The 17,988-nt window shown below is 37.5% G+C and overlaps 4 protein-coding genes and 1 long non-coding RNA gene across 7 annotated transcripts in view; 4 read left to right on the forward strand and 1 right to left on the reverse strand.

The window, feature by feature from the left end:
- LOC115999030 (14-3-3 protein 4) overlaps positions 1-2,153 on the reverse strand; it is a 4,524-nt gene extending 2,371 nt beyond the window's left edge. Inside the window, exons 1-4 of one of the 2 annotated variants that reach the window (XM_031238757.1) lie at positions 2,035-2,153; positions 802-1,323; positions 592-714; positions 102-218 (exon numbers count right to left, since the gene is read on the reverse strand). In XM_031238757.1, the coding sequence (XP_031094617.1) occupies positions 102-218; positions 592-714; positions 802-1,287 (726 nt within the window). In that variant the 5' untranslated portion in view covers positions 1,288-1,323; positions 2,035-2,153. Of the gene's footprint in view, positions 1-101; positions 219-591; positions 715-801; positions 1,324-1,995 lie in introns of both variants that reach the window. The other variant, XM_031238755.1, reaches the window with a different exon arrangement.
- A 4,690-nt stretch (positions 2,154-6,843) lies between these two features.
- LOC115998440 (30S ribosomal protein 3, chloroplastic-like) lies at positions 6,844-8,112 on the forward strand. 2 transcript variants are annotated; one of them, XM_031238019.1, is made up of 3 exons: positions 6,844-7,208; positions 7,306-7,617; positions 7,709-8,112. In XM_031238019.1, the coding sequence occupies exons 1-2, from the start codon at positions 6,993-6,995 to the stop codon at positions 7,585-7,587; spliced, it is 498 nt and encodes a 165-aa protein (XP_031093879.1). In that variant the 5' UTR covers positions 6,844-6,992; the 3' UTR covers positions 7,588-7,617; positions 7,709-8,112. The 2 variants fall into 2 exon arrangements, with proteins under 2 accessions (XP_031093879.1, XP_031093878.1); XM_031238018.1 differs by having other exon boundaries at positions 6,846-7,208; positions 7,306-8,006.
- A 536-nt stretch (positions 8,113-8,648) lies between these two features.
- Positions 8,649-10,307, forward strand: LOC115998814. The gene is made up of 3 exons (XM_031238472.1): positions 8,649-9,369; positions 9,467-9,831; positions 9,924-10,307. The coding sequence occupies exons 1-3, from the start codon at positions 8,649-8,651 to the stop codon at positions 10,305-10,307; spliced, it is 1,470 nt and encodes a 489-aa protein (XP_031094332.1).
- A 265-nt stretch (positions 10,308-10,572) lies between these two features.
- On the forward strand, positions 10,573-13,805 carry LOC116000370 (probable dolichyl pyrophosphate Man9GlcNAc2 alpha-1,3-glucosyltransferase). Its single transcript, XM_031240442.1, has 6 exons — positions 10,573-11,091; positions 11,223-11,406; positions 11,516-11,623; positions 11,783-11,944; positions 12,864-13,116; positions 13,226-13,805. The coding sequence occupies exons 1-6, from the start codon at positions 10,703-10,705 to the stop codon at positions 13,663-13,665; spliced, it is 1,536 nt and encodes a 511-aa protein (XP_031096302.1). The 5' UTR covers positions 10,573-10,702; the 3' UTR covers positions 13,666-13,805.
- Positions 13,806-16,045: 2,240 nt separating this feature from the next.
- On the forward strand, positions 16,046-17,057 carry LOC115997952. The gene is made up of 3 exons (XR_004093810.1): positions 16,046-16,543; positions 16,625-16,722; positions 16,877-17,057. It is a non-coding gene; the product is annotated as an uncharacterized LOC115997952 (long non-coding RNA).
- The last annotated feature ends 931 nt before the right edge of the window (positions 17,058-17,988 follow it).

Consider the following 17,988-nt stretch of genomic DNA (forward strand, 5'->3'; position numbering starts at 1 on the left):
TATATATATATATATATATATATATATATATATATATATATATATATATATATATATATATATATATATATATAGAGAGAGAGAGAGAGAGAAAGAGAGACCGCGGTATCAGAAGTCCACAGCGTTAAGTTGTCTCTGAGAAGTTGCATGATCAATGTGCTGTCCTTGTAAGATTCTTCACCAAGTGTGTCTAGCTCCGAGATGGCTTCATCAAAGGCCTATCGAGATAACAAAAGAATTTTACAAGTTCCATACGTGCCAATATTGTTGAATTCACAAACACACCTATACTTATCATGAAACAATTGAACCAAGCTTGGCGTTAAATACCTTTAGGCCTACAACAGATACATAAGGAAATGCTATTGTTCTATTACATCCATTTTTCAATAACACTCCGATAATTGAATATCCTTAATAATATCTTGATTCACTTTACAATAACTCGAACTCGAAAAAAATAGTGGTATCCAAATATAGTATTTTCATACTTTGCACAGCCAACGCTCAATGTTATGAAGATAAAGTGAACACCAAAACTATGATTGAAGCGAGCAGAGTTCATGGAAGAAAAGAGAGAAGCTAATGTACCTGCTTGGCAAGGTTGCAGGCACGGTCAGGTGAGTTAAGGATTTCGTAATAGAACACAGAAAAGTTAAGGGCAAGTCCGAGCCTAATCGGGTGGGTTGGAGCCAGTTCACCCAATGCAATATCCTACATCACCAATAATAAAAGTTAAACGCAATACGCACCAATAAATTAAACTGAATGGACAGCAGCGTATCTAGAAGAATCACCAACCTGAGCAGACTTATATGCCAACAAAGTGCTCTCAGCAGCTTCTTTCCTCTCAGCCCCGGTCTTAAACTCAGCAAGGTACCTATGGTAATCGCCTTTCATCTTCAAGTAAAACACCTTGGACTCAGCAGTCGAAGCCGAGGGAATCAGGTGGGACTCGAGAAGGTTCAATATGCCATCGCATATCTTGCTGAGCTCTGCCTCAATTCTACCCCTATATTCCTTAATAGTTTTAACAAGGTCCTCATTACCACGGCTCTCCTCCTTCTGCTCAATCGAAGATATGATCCTCCACGAAGCCCTCCTCGCACCAATCACATTCTTGTACGCCACCGAAAGAAGGTTCCTTTCCTCCACAGTTAGCTCATCCACATCCACCGTCTTGGCAACCTTCTCCATGAACTCCACCATTTCCTCATACCTCTCAGCCTGCTCGGCCAACTTGGCCATGTACACATTCTCTTCGCGAGTTGACTCAGTTGACACCATCTTTGCTATACTCAATTAATAAATTAATACCTAATTCTGCAAAGATTCTAGACAACTTAGAGCAATATACTAAAATCAAAACATACATCCCTGCATCTATCAATGTTCATATAGTCATCATAAAATCCATACTATTATCATCACATTTTGAGTACACACTGAAATTTTATATTTAAAATGTGCATTCCAACTATTAACTTAGGCATAGGCTTTTAGTTCAGATGGGGCACAAAATCAACCCCATGCCAAAGATCATGAATTCGAATGTTGACAAACATGGTTTTATATACATGTGCATTCCAACTATTAACTAAGACTTTTAGTTGAGATAGTAAGAGTGCTCAAATATAAAATATTGGCTCTTAATCCCTTGATAGACCTTCAAAAGTTCAACAACCAAACTCTTGATCTAAAAAACTAATCATTTTAACCTAATACACCATTATAAGACCATTTAAACACAGCAAAAATCCACACAAGAAGAAATGAAATGAAGCCTAGAATGGCTTATTACTCAGTAAACATAACTACACTAAACTAAACAAAGTAACAAACAGCAAACAATTCTACCAAGCAACAGAAAATGATTAAAAAAATCAAAAACTTCGCCCAAGTAAAAGGATCTAATGATCAAGGATTTCCGATCTGTAACTTCCAGCGATAACACAAAAGTATTCAAATAAAACGGAGATCTAAGAACACTAATACCTTTCGGAACGGAGGAGAGAGAGGATATGGATAAATTACCTGCAACTGAAACAGCAAACTGAAGAAAGACGGTTTATAAAGAAAACGCGTTAGGGTGGAGAAACTTGGGGGCGGCGCGTGGCGGCTTCGACCTTTTGGGGGGTCACATGTATGTATGGACTGTCGCGGTCCTCACGTAGTCACGGGCGTCACGCCAAATCTTGCGTAGCAAAATTTTGGATTAAATGCTCTATTTGACAGATTGGAATCATTGAATTAAAATTCAACAAAAATTAATTTACTTTCATTTTCTTTTTGGATTTAAAATCTTTTTGTTATAGACATGACTTCAAAAATTTTAATTGGTCAAGATTATTAATAAAATTTTACATGCCAATGGTCTAGGCTTTTACATTTCTAACTCAAGTTGGAATGCGACTGTGGATGAAGAGTAGAAATACTAGGTACAATTATGTTACTAACATTATCCATGTTCAATTGTTTCTTCATTCTTTCTGTAGTCTTTCATTAAAGAAAAATACTTGTTATAAATAATTAAATATCATTGCAATTGGGGGCCATTACCCCACTTAACAACTTTCCCCTATTTTCAAATTAATGTACAGAGAATTCAATTGTATACCGTTATCAATAGAAAATAGATCTGGCATTTTCTCTCTGAGTTTTCTCATTTTGCTTTCAAGCTCCATTCTTTATCATATGTTTTACTATCTAGCCGAATTACATTGCAATCAAGGCATTACCATCCCAGAAAACAGAGCTAGAGTTCGCTGAATTCTATTATGCAGTATTAGATAAAAGTTTAAACAAAAGTATCCATTCCTAATTTATAATAAGGAAAAATTGTACTTTTCGTTCCTAAATTATAGAGTAATTGTAAAATTCATCCCTAAGTGTTGGTCATACTCACTTTTCATCTCTAAGTTATCAATGATGTTGCACTTTTCATCCCTTTACTAATAAAACATTAGGGACGAAATTTACAATTTTAGTATAACTCAAAGGACAAAAAGTGAGCACGAAAAAAACAAAAAGTGCACGCCAATGATAACTTAGGGACGAAAAGCGAGCATGACCAACACTCAAGAACGAATTCTACAATTACCCTATAACTTATGGACGAAAATTGCAATTTTCTCTTATAATAATAAGAGATCCAGTGTTGCTCACAAGATTATGGTTGGCATGACTAGTTAAAAAATTAGTTGAAAATTGAAAATAAGTGAAAAGTTGAAAAGCTAACAGAGGTGAAAATTGTTAAGCTTGTACAGTGTTTAGTCATAAATACAACACAACAACAATGCCACTGACCTTGTAGTTCAATGGTATGGATGTGAGACTCGGTATTAGAGGCATCGAGATTGAATCTCGATTGCCTTATTTGTACACACACAAACAACACCAACAAGCACCGAGGCACAATGCCAGAGTACACCGTCGAGTTTTACAAGACCTTACAGACTGGGAACCAATACAACTTAGAAATATTCCAACTGCACAGCTTATACTCTCATTGGCCCCTTACCGACTTACAAGTCCTGCTAAAGTGAGTACTTATGCTTCATTTCTTCCAAGACCGAGTCATTGCAACTGCAAGGAGAGAACATATATAATAAATCATGTACAGTCTTCCTTAAATTTTCAAATAACTGGAACTACACATGCAGTTATGTTAGATTTTCATACTGAATTTTGAGCAAGACACAAGTAACCGGAGCTTATTCCACATCGCCAATTATCCATCAATTGAATCTGGACAATTTTCTAATGTCAATAGCATTTTCAAATACCACAGTAGCATCAGATAGATTTGTTTGGTATGTTTGATCAAAAGGGGAGATAGGATTCAACTCGAGGTTTATTGTTTGGAGAGGGGCATATCACATAGATGGCAAACAAAAATGCATGCTGACAGTGTAAACTATGGCAAGGATGATTATATCAGGTATAAACCAAGGGCCGAGGCTTACAGAGCATCAAAATGGCATTACACCAAATTGTTAAGAGTCCTACATTGAAAATATAAGAGAAAACATATGGGTTTATAAGGTCATGGGTTATACTAGCTAATTGATTAGATTCAATATTTTAGTGTGGTTCAGCCCATGTGCATTATAGCCCAGTTGTGTGACCTTGGTCCAATCTTAGATTCTAACAATAACCATGATGACTCGTTCTATATCCAAGAGTTGTAATGCATATGCCAAGAAGGCAATAACAGAAATGCAGAACACATATGTAAAACCAGCTCTTTTAAGGTTAATAAAACTCTATATACCTTTGTTAAGAAACATCAACAATCAAGCTTTGAGCATAATATAACCAAACTTACTACTGGCGAATGCAATCATTGAATTCTTTAAACTGTTTGCTGCACCTCCAACCCGCAAGTAATAATTTTTTTTCAGAACATTCAGTATACTTATCAAAATATTCAAAACATTTCTTTTGCGCATCCTGCTCCATTTTGCTGCGCAAAGCTGAAATTTTGAAACATTTGCATGTCAAAAATACCGAGCTTATGCCAGATGACCAGGGAAAAACCAGCAATAACAAGGTTCATCATGTTAAGTCACAAGTGAGTATCTAAAAATCATAGGTAAAAGAAACAGCTTTCACAAGAGTTGACTACTAGTCAAAATGTGCAATATCACACAATGATGTAGAACCTAGTGGCTTTTGAGCACATTTGGTCCAATCACATATATTTATATTCAGAATTTATTTGAAGGGGCAACGCCAGCCCTAACCAAGTTGGTCATAAAGTTGACTTGTTAATTGCAAGGTTACAATTACACAAGTTGGTCAGACAGTTAACTTGTTAATTGCAAGGTTACAAGTTTAACTCCTTGTGGGAGGAGCCTATTGGCCCAATCGGTTCGAGCCGGTCAACTATAAGAGATAATTTATTCATATGACAAGGTTCAGCACATGATCACCCATGAGATTTCCCAACTCTACAAAGTCCCAGGAGAAGAAAACAATCCATGAAGCCAGCTAATTCTTGAGGTTTCAAATACAACTTCTCGCATAAAAACCACAAAGCTTGGCAGAAAAGTTGCAACCCTAAAGATGATCTCCTCATCTCCCAGACTTTAAGTCAACGCAATTTGTTCATTGATTCTTAAATAACAGAAACCAATACTTAAAAGCAACTAAGCAAGCATCCTAAATTGGGTAATTGCAAAACAACAAAGCTTCTCAAAGTCATTTCATAGTAATCGCGAAGCATTGACAGATTACGAATTTAGGGATAGTTTCAAAATAGATGTACATGTGCGAGTACCTTGTTCAAGCTTCGTCCTACCACCCTCTTCTTGCCCTAATCCCATGGAAGTGTGTCTCTGCTGGAAGAAACCTGCACAGCAGCAGTTTCGAGTATTTGTTGATGGATTAGGTTACACAATGCACTTCTCTCTTCACCTGTTTATCACTGCATTTCTTATTTCTTATGTTCGTTAATATTTTTCTTTAAAAAAAAAAAAATTGGTTGCCAAAAAACTTGTGTGGTTAAGTGGCATAGCTGTGGCCCTCTCAAGTAAGAGGTCACAGGTTAATACTTTTAATTTTAAAAAAAAAAAATTAGTTTTTTTTTCTTTTTCCTTTTTACAAATTCCAACCAAACATTACAAAGAAAATGAGAAGGATTATCAAATCACTTTTTGCATCCGGACTTAAAAAGGGACATTCCACAAGATTATGGGTAGCCCGATTCGTAGACGCTTAACAAAAGAGATATACATATTGGGAACATACCTAAACTATATTTAATGTCTAGCAAAATCAAATAAAAAAAGTCTCTTCTAAAACGGAATTAAGACTCTGAATGACAAGTAGAGCATCTGACTCAACATTCACATTATCACAATTCATCATCTTTAGCCAACTTAAAACATCTATATCAGTCAAAGTTTTACACGGTTTTTTAGATGGCACTAGGAGAGAGAGAGAGGAAAGTGAGAGAAAATGAAAAAAAAAGAGAGAGGAAAAAGTTGTTTTCTAACGCAAAGGGAAAAAAAAAAGATAAAACAGCGCCTAACGCGCCCGGCTGAGCACTAAAGTGCATGGAACGCGCAGACCGACACTTCCTTTTTTGTCTTCTTCTCTCTCCTTGGACTAATAAAAACCTAATGAATTGCAGAGAAAGAAAAAAACACTATCTTCATATTCTCTATCATCCACATCACAAGAGACCCAAAAAAAATCAACAAAAGACCTTTAGTGTAGATGTTCTTAGAGCTTTCCAGATGCCAACCACTTATGCTTCTTTTGGAGAGTAGCCTCTTGTTTATGGTGTGCATTTAGCTGCCTTGAAGTGACTTTGATCATAGCTTAGGATCACCCAAATCCTAATCTTCAACCAACAGCATCTATAGTCGTGTTCAGTTTTAACCATCCCGCTTGAGTTTTTTTACATTTAGTCACAACATTTTCAGATTGAGGTCCACTTCTTTGATTTTCTTCCGTTACCCCTCCTTCCAACCATTGAGATAAGATAAGGTTTGCTTAGTAATTTGTATTGCCAAGGAGGAAATGTTCCTCCAAAGCTTGTCATTCATGTTAATTCAAATGTTTCAACACAACATGATAAAAATAGATATATCGTTATTGTTAAGAGTCATGACATTATCAATCAGTTAGTATAGTTTTGATAGGAATCTGAATTAATTATTATGCTCAATCTAGCACAGCATTCCTTTGCAAGTTTACATTTTACAAGGGCATGAAAAATAGACTTTGTTCCTCTTGGCATAACTTACATGTGCTAAGACAGTCCATTCTCTTCATTTGGAGTGAAGTAACAATTGGGAGACTATCTTTTCTTAATACAAAACATGTACAAATTATTATTTTTTTAACTTTTAGGCCGTGGTTGGGGCTTTGGGGTTCAGCAAGTCGCAACCGCCATAGAAGACTCGATTGCCTATCTGCCTCTCTTATCCAGAGCTCGTAAATCGTAATAGACTCTCCCATACAACTCCCGATTATAACACGGTATGATGTTATCGGCGGCGGCACTACCGGCGGTGAATTCTATTCTTGAATCGCCGGCATCTTCGTTTTCTTCTCACAAACCCTTTCTGCCAAACAAACTCTTCTTTCCCCAACCACCAATTGCTGCTTCTCAACCATCCCTTCTCTCAACAAAGCTCTACGTCTCCGCATCTTCATCCGCCGCCGTTTCGTTCTCTTCGGCTCCCCTTCAGAAGGAGGTAAATAATTTCGATTATTTTTCCCTGTTCAGAAAAAAGGCGTTTTTTTTTTTTTAACTTAATTTTTATTAAATTCGATAAATTGTGGAAAATGTAGAAGCTTGGAGTGGTGGTAAAGCCAATGGAGAAACCTAGATTAGTTTTGAAGTTCATATGGTTGGAGAAGAACATTGGGATTTCACTGGACCAAGTGATACCAGGGCATGGCACAATCCCTATAAGCCCTTACTATTTTTGGCCTAGGAAAGATGCCTGGGAGGAGCTAAAGGTGATGCTGGAGAGTAAGCCTTGGATATCCCAGAAACAGATGGTTATTCTGCTTAATCAGGCCACTGATATTATCAATCTTTGGCAACAGAGTGGTGGCAACTTTGCATAATCTTAGCTTCTTTTCTTGTGCGGCTACTAGGTATAGTTTTCGCTGTAATCCCCCGTTTTGTTCTGCTTCTTGCTTGTGAGGCCATCATTGTGCTCAATCTGACCTTTTAATACCCTTGTAGATGCTGTTTTGATGTTTCAGTGAGACAAGGATGCTTGGTTTTATCAAAGTTGCAAAATTTATTCAGTTTGAGTTTTTAAGACATCTGAACAGTATGTTTTGTTATCATTTCAAGAATCTATGCAACAGTATCTGGTGTCTGGAGAGATCCCTTTTAACTGATTTTGGTTACATTATCATTCTGTATTTGTGTCGATGGATATGTGGAACTGTTGTAATGGAAAAAATGCAGGCATGACTGATTAATATGGTAATTGGAGGTTGGGAGTGTAGTTGTTTATGATGTTTTAGGAGTTGCAGATTGGAAGTGATATATTTCCTTCACATAATTCATCTACTGCTTGTTCTTGATGTTTTCGATCAAGCGCAGGTCTGAAAACACCAATTTGTAAATTGTGAAATAAAGTATATAAATTGTATATTTTTAGACCTGGATCCATAGAATAATTTGTCATACTCAAGCTAATCCTTGTTCACATGGAGCAGGCCCAGTTAAGGGCCAAAGTATTGATCAAATTGATTTTTTATACAAGAGGAGGTTCAAAACTCTCAGACCCGTGTAAGACCACTTACCACTTACGTCAACCTAGTTAAATAAAACAAAATTTTAATATAATTATTAAAAAATAAATTAAATTATATAAAAGTTGTAATTGGAACAATTTAGTGATATGAATGACAAATACAGAAATTTAATATAATTATTAATAAATAAATTAAATTATATAAAAGTTGTAATTGGAACAATTTAGTGATATCAATGACAAACTTCCTAGGGAAGTCCATCTACTATAAATTTTCCAAATCTAGTAGCGGGATGGAAAAACTCTCTGGAACTTCTTCCGGTAACCCCCGGAAGTCCTTAGAAGATGAAGATCTCATGGAACGGAGTGTTAAAAAAAAAATCGAAAACACAAAAAGCAGAGGCTACAGATGAGACCATGGAGGATGCTCCGACGGTGGACCAGAGTCTTGGAGACCCCATTGCAAACTCTGAAGGTGGCCAGATTCCAACCGACGAGACAAAGAAGGTTGACAAACCAAAGGGGGCGGCGTCTAGCCCAAACATCGACATCCGGGAGCGATCGCCCGAAGGAGAAAGGGTGTCATACAAGGAAAAACTTGCCGGCAACGCAAGTTTTGGTTCGTCTATGGGATTAGACAATCCCGCTCTTTATGAATCAGACGATGATGAGTTTAACGAGGAGGAGGAAGACAATGACTGTCCTAACATTTGTCTGACGAGGGAAGAAAAATCTGAACTGCGCATGCCCTGGATTCAATCACTTATCATCAAGCTTTGGGGGAAGACCGTGGGCTACAACTATCTTCTAAGAAAGCTTAAATCCATGTGGAGAATCAATGCCCATTTTGACTTAGTGACTCTGGAAAATGACTATTTTTTGGTAAGATTCTCATCTGTTTCAGATTATGCGTTTGCTAAACAAGAAGGGCCTTGGATGATCTTAGATCATTATCTAGTTGTCAAGGAGTGGTCTCCCAACTTCGACCCAACCACAGATAAGACAGAAAACTTGCTTGTTTGGGTCAGGTTTCCTTGCCTTCCCATAGAATACTTCAACTTCAGATTTCTGGAAAAAGTTGGGAAGAAGATTGGGCGACCAATTAAAGCAGATATGAATACCAGCACAGGTTCCAGAGGTTGGTTCGCTAGAATACTGGTAGAGGTCGACATTTCTAAGCCCCTCCTGCCCAAGTTTAAACTTAAAAAAAAGGATCCGAATCATTGAATATGAAGGATTACACTTGGTCTGTTTTCGGTGCGGCATCTATGGCCACAGAAAAGAGACATGTCCAACAAAGAACAAAAATCCAGAAGCTTATGGTGAAGAGGGCCGGCAATGTGGAACCTCCGGCAACAAACCAGCCGGAAAGGAGACCGTTTGGAAAACTACTGATTCATCCCATGCCGACAACACGCCAACGGTCATCAGACCAGAAGTTACCGAGGGGTATGGGTCATGGATGTTGGCAAAAAGAAAGGAAAGGCGTTTCGTCCAAGGTAGCAGTGGCCGACAGCAAGGCAGTGAAGCTAGTGGAAACAACAGGAAAAGCAAGCATGGCACTAACGAGGGTGGTAGTGGAAGAGAGAATAATCCGCATGTAAAGCCGTTGGGCCAAAGCTCCAGATTTGGCGTGTTATATGGGCTAACTGAACAAATGGAACCTACATATGTAGAGAAGACTAAATCAAGGGACCTTTAGAGATTAAGGAAAGAAGCCAGTCAAACAACCAACACAGTGATATTGATACAGACAAGGCCTTGCCTAAAGACAAGAGTGGTAGAAATGGCGGAAACTACAAGGGAGAATCCAGTGGCACCAAGACCGGAAACTACAAAGGGGAATCCAGTGGTACCAAGACGAGACCGAAGAGTAGACAAGCGGCCGCTGAAACCGAACACACATTGGTCATAGGATCTAGAGGAGGAGAAACCGTGAGATATACCGTGCAAGAAGATATACCACCCAATGAGTCTGACTGGGCAATGGAAGAGTGGGGGGATTGGAGGGAACACCCTAATGATCCACCTCATTACGGTGCTCTTGAGGAAGAGTATTTCGTGGAATATGGATGAGGATCCTGACCATCTTTTGGACTTTTGGAGTGTCCTCCCCGTTCCAGCTTTCTGCTGTTTTTTTTTTTTTTTTGGGTACTAGGAGTGTGATGGCCGGTGTGCCAAGTGCTCGAGGAGTATGATCTCCTTTGTAACCTTCTTTTTGGGGCTTAGCCCTTCCTTTCGTTCAAAAAAAAAAATGATAAACTTCCCATTTTAGTTATCTCTTTCTTTCCCTAATTTTAATGTGAAAATAGAAAGGGAAAACTCATTATTTATAAAACTTGATAGGCCAAAGTGTAATTACACATAAAGTTTAATGGTACAATGGAAATTAAAGACGGTCTTTCTTATCGGAGCAATCACTTGGTCTCCGGTGAGGTTCTGTCGGATCATTTTTCCTATAACGGATTCAAATGGAGAAGAAGCCGTCGAGCGAGGATTCAGCCTCCGACGGCAGCATCTGGGGATGGATTGTGTTGAAAGGTACCGCAGCTTCGTTTCTCTGCATCAGTCTTTTCGCTCTCTTAGTAAGAATCGCCGTGTCTCTCCACTCATACTCCGGCGCCGGAACTCCGCCGAGGTATGGAGACTACGAGGCCCAGCGCCACTGGATGGAGATCACAATCAATCTCCCAGTAAAAGAATGGTACCGTAATAGCACGGTGAATGATCTCATGTACTGGGGCCTCGACTACCCTCCTCTCACTGCCTATCAGAGCTACATTCATGGACTTTTCCTCAGATTCTTCGATCCCCAGTCAGTTGCTCTCTACACTTCTCGGGGCTACGAGTCTTACATCGGGTATTTTAATATGCACACAACGTGTTTGAATATATTCCCGAGAGAGTTTCATTTCTCTCGATTATTTTGTTGAAATTGATCTAAAAACATCCAAGTTTGTTTGCTTAGGTTGTGTGTTTTCTCGATTGCAGGAAACTGTTAATGCGGTGGACGGTTTTATCATCTGATGCTCTGATATTCTTTCCTGCAGTTCTTTATTTTATTAATGTTTATTATTATGGCAAACCTGTTCAACGGAAGAGTAGTTTGGCATGGCACATTGCGATGCTTTTGTTGAATCCGTGTTTAATTTTGATTGATCACGGTCATTTTCAGGTCTGTTTTATATTCCGGATTGTTTGCTCCCTAACATTTGTGACTTTGTTTCTCTATTTTAAAATTTTAGGGTTGATTGTTTTCCTATTTTCATTCATTTGTTTTGCAGTACAACTGTATTAGCTTGGGCCTTACAATGGCTGCTATTTCTGCAATATTTTCTGATAGAGACCTTGTCAGTTCGGTGTTGTTCGTTCTTGCTCTTAACCATAAACAGGTGCCTGAACATTCCCTTTTCAAAGTTTTGCTCAAAAGTCAAAACCCAACACTACATGACTACGAAATTGTTTAAACTTCATGTTGCACTGATATGGATTCTGTTATTTTGTTATTGTGGCTCATTCAATATGGTTAATGATTGACTGGACTTCTGCAGATGAGCGCCTATTTTGCACCTGCATTTTTCAGCTACCTCTTCGGTAAATGTCTAAGGCAGAGAAATCCACTTCTTGAAATCTCAAAGTTGGGCTTAGTAGTATTAGGGACTATGGCTGTGATTTGGTGGCCATATCTTTATTCAAAGGAAGCACCTTTAGAGGTATGGATATCTCATCATATCCTTGGTTATGATCCTTTTTACTAGTTGAACTTTGTTGTCTAATGATCAGAAAATTGACCCGTGACCTTCGCTTACCTTCCTTTGCTACTTTTGCTTATAGATCTCTTTTGTTTCCTGGGAATATAATGAGAGCATTATTCTCATTTATCTGTGAAAGTTTATATTTTCCTTCTGACTAGAATGTGCACCTAATGCAATCTTCAAACATCTTTTTGATTGTAGTTTATTTTTAATAAGTTTTTTCTAATCGCTTGTAAACCATTAATAATTTTATTATGTTGTTATTTGTGTATTTAAGTTCTTTTAAGGTTGTGCGTCGTTTAGCCCTAGTAGCAGTCTCTATGAAAGTAGAGGTAACACCCATCCTTAAGCCATGTATCACTATTTGTGCCTGTTCTGACATGAGAAACAAGCATTGATGCTCCCTTGTGCTTGTTCTGGGAGAGTTGGTTAATCAGTCAAAAATACATTATGGCATGTAAAGCTCGATGACATCCTCATTAGCTACAATGGATGAAATACTATAACTCACATGCAAGTGAAGAAAGAGTATATGACCTAGTAAGAAGGTAGACAATAATATTATATAAGAAAATATGTCTACTAAGCAAATCTGCCTGAAGGAGATGTAGATTATGATTATAATAGGGAAAGGATTTTCTCATGTTATATAATAGATGGGGGTCTCAGGTGCTGCCGTGCTGGTTGCATATACAAAGATGCTACTCTTTCATTATACAATCAATAACTATAGGAGATCTTTGATGCACTACATTCTTGCAGACCCATTCTCCTTTGGAGTATGCAAATTAGTTCCTTTTTTAAAAACTTCCCATCACGCTTTCAACCCATTTGGATCTGTTTACTAATTTGTTAACTAACTTGATGCTTGTTACAGGTTCTCTCACGCCTAGCTCCATTTGAGAGGGGCATATATGAGGATTATGTGGCTAATTTTTGGTGCACATCATCTGTTCTTGTGAAATGGAAGATATTGTTCAGTTCCCAAGCACTGAGGCTTCTTAGTCTTGCAGCAACTATATCTTCTTGTATTCCTTCAATGATGATGCTAATATTGGTGCCTAGCAAACAAAATTTCTTATATGGGCTGCTCAGTAGTGCTTTGTCATTCTACTTATTCTCATTTCAAGGTATGTATCACTTTGTGCTTTCTCCCCTAGTTTGTTACTTTGCATGTGCACTCACACATACAAGTGCCACTACTACATCATGATTTGTGCTGTGTGGTTTCATTGACAGTGCACGAGAAATCTATTCTCTTGCCTCTTCTTCCAGCAAGCATCTTGGCCTGGGAAAAGCCTTTTATATTCCGTTGGCTCACAAGTTTTGCCATGCTCTCTATGTTCCCACTTTTGAGGCGTGACGAGTTGATTTTGCCATATGGGGCTCTCTATGGACTTTTTGTCATTCTTTACTATGCACCTGGTGGAAAACTACACAGAAGTGAGACAAATACTTTTCATGCCACTTTAAAGTCACTTCTTTTGGTCTGCTCTCTTATTCTTCACATTGTCTACTTAATGGTAACTCCTCCAAACCGCTACCCTTTCCTATTTGAAGCTATAATTATGCTTCTTTGCTTTTCTCAGTTTGTATTCATTTTTGTATACTCAAATACAATACAGTATACAATGTTGAAGCTTAATAGTCAGGTAGATAATGATAAGAAAAATCTATGATCTTGTTGGGCTTTTGTATTTGTAATTTTTTATTGCTTATCCTGAGTTTTATTAGGACATTGTTTTTTTTGAGATGTACATTTTGAAATGGCAAGATAGTGTTCTCGTTTGGCTGAGCTAAGAAGCATAATTTGGATCAAGTCCATTAATTTCTTTTCTTTCTTTCAGTGCTCTTACTATTACAATTTATATCATTGTTTTATCATTCTTTGTTATTTATAACCATTTTCTTGCTCAATCTGTTGAGTGCATACTTGACTTATAGTTCTTTCTTCCTAACCCTGTTTAGTTTCAGCGCCACCCTACCTCCCACCCAACACAGTTCTTTCCTATTTTGGATTTTATTTATGCTTGATTGTTTATGCATGCAGTTGTATATTTGATAGTTCATATTGAAAAAGTGAAAATTCATAGACGGTTGCAGATTTTTGCCCCTGCTGCCCTGCATCTGTAAATTATTGTATTTCAGTTGAAGTCTTTAGTTTGAGAAAATGTTATACAGATTACAGAAATATTTCCAGCCCTTCCGGTCACAGTATTTGACATCCCACCAAATGATACAATCAGGGCTTGTTCCTACTCACTTTTTGGTCTAGGATTGTAGATCATCATATAACTAGTCTGTATTTCTCTGCTGCTTAACTGCTAAAACATATTCTGTACTAAAGAAGTTTCAATACCGGAAAATTTCAGCACTGATATAGCTTCAATACATTCCATTCTACACATGATGTCAAAGTTGTTTACATTTGAGTTAGAGGATTGAGGGTTCTGATATTGTGTGTTCCTACCATGTTATTAGCTGCATTTACTTGAGAACTTGTACATTTGAACCCCTCCTCCTGTGAGAACTTGTACATAAATGCATACAATCGTCTACACAAATGCACACAATATCATATTCCGGTGCACAATGCACACAATCTCATATTCTAGTGCACAATGCACACAATCTACTCCTGAAATAATTTGTGTGCATTTATGTAGCTGCTTGTGTGCATTAATGTTGGTTCGCAGGTTCTCACGGGAGGATGGGTTCTTATTTGATAATTAATATATATATATAATTTTTGTTTGTTTTGCTCAAAACAATATAGCTCTGAGCAAAACAAACCTAATCTTCACAACAGTCCATCGTGCTTTATTTTTCGTAGCATCAGTGTTGACACCTCTTGCCCAATGATCCAATGCCACATGACTGCAATAGTCTCAGCACCATTGCAGCTCGCAATTCTCACCTCTAGGTCTCCAGCCCCAACAGGTTTTAGACTTTTAGATTTGATGAATTGTATGTGTTATGGTTCAATATTACATGTTTTAGAGTATCATGTGCTATTGAACGTTTGTATTTTATGGGAGAAATTTTTGTTTAGAAAAAATAAAAAACAGTTTCGGAGCCTAGGTACTAGACTACTAGGTGCCCATCAAGCACCCTATGAATGTAGCAACTTTTACAGTGTTGCCAATGCCTCTCCTTTCTTTGCTTCTTTCTGTTTGTTTAGGGTTGGAGTATGCTAATTGCAGCTAGTGTACTATTTTGTTTGCATTCCATGCTTCTTTTATAATTTCTTTCTCCTTAGGAATCTGTATTTTCATATTAATGATGGAGTTGGTTGAGGTCATCTTGAAATGGTCCAATTTAGGGAAAAGAAGATTATCTAACCTGTAGGAAGAGATGAAGTTGGAAGAATAATTATAATCTGCTTTTTATCTAGTTTGTTGTGATTGTGACATTAATCAGGTACGAGCATGAACGGAGTATACAGACAAAACTAAATTGGTCACCATCTAGGGTCCTGTTTGGTTGGTTCAGGTCTTTTTCCTATTTAATTTGATCTTTGTATCTGCTACCTGTGAACACATTTAATGCACTTCACTAGTTATTATCATTAACCATAGGAAAGTGTTATTTTCCCCAAATCTGTTGGTTGTTGTGCAGTTCATGGGTAATTTAAAACTAAATACGGATGCTGCAAGAAAGACAGTGAACGAAACAAGTGCAAGGTCTTTATGCGCTTAGACTCCTTTCACTTGAGCCAACATTCTTTGGTGAGTTATAGGGTTCACTATCGAGATAGTAGTTAAAGCGCCACAAAGGAGGTAAATGGGAAGAAAATGGTGGATTTATTCTTTCTTTTGGACCACTGTAAGAATTTTATTCAAGACATAAATGTTTGAGGAGTGGTTTACACACTCCGCGAAGGAAATAAATGTGCATATCACATGGTGAACTCGGATTACTTATGGCATGTTTGGTACACATGAATTGTAATTCTTTTCACACCTTATTCAAGCAACCAAAATTTCATTGTTTGGTTGGAGGGAATTGCAATTTCACAGAATTGCAATTCGCTGATTCCCTCCAACCATGGAATTGAAATTTCTAACCCCTCCCCTAGAAATTGAAATTCCATGGAAGATGGGAAGAAAAAAATCATTGTGTGGACAAATTTGCCCTTGTTCTTTCTTCCCTTTTATTGTTACACAAGGATATTTTAGTCTTTATATCATTTTTTCCATTTTAATTCCTAGTAATTCTAATTCCTGCCTACCAAACAATGGAATTTGAATTTCTACTTTATTCTCACTTTATTTTTTCCCCACAGAATTTACAATTCTTTTCTCCCTATTTTCCTCCTTCCAACCAAATGCCCCGTTAGGGTAGTCGGGGAGCAATTCTAGACAGCTTTTCAGTTAGCATGATGGATATTGTGGGAGAGGGAGTATGTGAGAATGTGAAGCTAACTTAACATTCGGTACATATTTCTTTGTAGATGCATAGCATTCAAATCCTGATCGTCACTAATGATGTGTCACTAATGATGTATCTTGTGAAGTTGTGATACACACTTGATTATTAGATCTGACTGGCTACCAGGTAGGTTTGATACAGTGAAGGGTCTTGTGATTCTTGTTTTAGTACTGTACTCGCCTAAACATGGATCATGCTCCATTCTAGGCTGTGTGTGACAGGAAATGTTTGGTAAAATCATGTGAAGTTTTGTACGAAAAGCGCAACGATCAAAATAGCAGAAGAACTTGAATCGCATAATGGAGGTGAGAGGTGAGAGGGATGCAAACCCACCACGAAGATCACGTTTTAGTGGTTGGGGGTTGAACAGTTGATGATGCAGTTTTGTAGTCTTTATATTATGATGATGCACCACATTTAATGTTGTGTTGACATGGGTGTTGTTTTGACCTATTGCAGCAGCCCGCCCATCCATGCCATACAGCAGTGGAATAAAAATAAAAGGTCAGAGTAAACATTACTTTCCTCTAAAAAATTTTGGGGAGTTTTTTGTTTGTTTGTTTGTATGACTTGTGTGTAGGTGTTGACATAGTATACATACATTTGTTGAAACCTTAATAAATTGCGTGCATTCTCAACCTGTCATTTCTGTTCGTGGATTGGCATTCCTTGTCTAGTTGTCTTCAACTACCAGAACCGCAAGTATTTATGCTTCCTCTCTTTTGCTTGTTACACGTGGAATGTGCAGTGTTTACAAACTACAAAGACTGCTATTGATTGAACCATAACGGCGTTTGGTTCGCCGGAAGACTTTTTCCGAGGAAAAAATTGAAGTAAACTTTGCTTGGTTCATTAAAATTTTTTTTTTTCAAAGGAACTTGAATTTTCAAATATAAAGAAAATATTTTTGTAGAAAACTGATGTTTCAGACCAGAAAAAATGCAGAAAACTGATGTTCAGAACTGAAAGAAAAGTTTCTGATTTATATTTCTGATCTATACAAAGATTACAAGATGTTTCTACTCTCTACTCTCTATTATTTCAGATATACACACTAATATATATACACACAAGAGACATAATAAAACTACACTGCTCTAGGTAAACACTACACTGCACTGCTCAAGAAGTCTGCCCAAGAAGTCAAAGATGTGGACTGCCCAAGGCAGATATATTTAATATTTCAACAATTTTCTTTGGTCATTTTAGGTTGGTTTGTTTTTTATTCTTTCATGTCATTTGAGAACATTTGAGAACAAAGTTCACATGACCAAATTACTCTCATATAACTTAATTGTAATGAACATTGATGCTTTTTAATGGATCGGACTCATCATAAAATCGGGTAACAGGTGCGTAGACTACTACTGGTAACTAATAGACCGTAGAAGACAATTGACGTATTGTGTCGTTGACTGAAAGAGAAGTCAATAGAGAAGAAGAATGCTGATGATAGTTTGGAATAGACACCACCCTGCCTTTTTAATTCTTATACTACCTGTAAGGTGTGGACCACAATGCTCTGCCCTCCACCATACGCGCTTTGCACCATGTGTTGTGTTTTACTGCCA

This window comes from Ipomoea triloba, chromosome 12, assembly GCF_003576645.1.
Source record: "Ipomoea triloba cultivar NCNSP0323 chromosome 12, ASM357664v1".
NCBI classification, from domain to species: domain Eukaryota; kingdom Viridiplantae; phylum Streptophyta; class Magnoliopsida; order Solanales; family Convolvulaceae; genus Ipomoea; species Ipomoea triloba.

What these genes read in the sequence shown, in the direction of transcription:
- LOC116000370 (XM_031240442.1), top strand. Translation starts at nt 10,703, where the DNA reads ATGGAGAAGAAGCCGTCGAGCGAGGATTCAGCCTCCGACGGCAGCATC. An exon ending in TTGATCACGGTCATTTTCAG is followed by an intron (nt 11,407 to 11,515) that starts GTCTGTTTTATA and finishes TTTGTTTTGCAG; the next exon opens with TACAACTGTATTAGCTTGGG. An exon ending in CTACTTATTCTCATTTCAAG is followed by an intron (nt 13,117 to 13,225) that starts GTATGTATCACT and finishes TTTCATTGACAG; the next exon opens with TGCACGAGAAATCTATTCTC.
- LOC115998440 (XM_031238019.1), top strand. Translation starts at nt 6,993, where the DNA reads ATGATGTTATCGGCGGCGGCACTACCGGCGGTGAATTCTATTCTTGAA. An exon ending in CGGCTCCCCTTCAGAAGGAG is followed by an intron (nt 7,209 to 7,305) that starts GTAAATAATTTC and finishes TGGAAAATGTAG; the next exon opens with AAGCTTGGAGTGGTGGTAAA.
- LOC115998814 (XM_031238472.1), top strand. Translation starts at nt 8,649, where the DNA reads ATGGAGGATGCTCCGACGGTGGACCAGAGTCTTGGAGACCCCATTGCA. An exon ending in TACCAGCACAGGTTCCAGAG is followed by an intron (nt 9,370 to 9,466) that starts GTTGGTTCGCTA and finishes TTGAATATGAAG; the next exon opens with GATTACACTTGGTCTGTTTT. An exon ending in GAAGAGAGAATAATCCGCAT is followed by an intron (nt 9,832 to 9,923) that starts GTAAAGCCGTTG and finishes GACTAAATCAAG; the next exon opens with GGACCTTTAGAGATTAAGGA.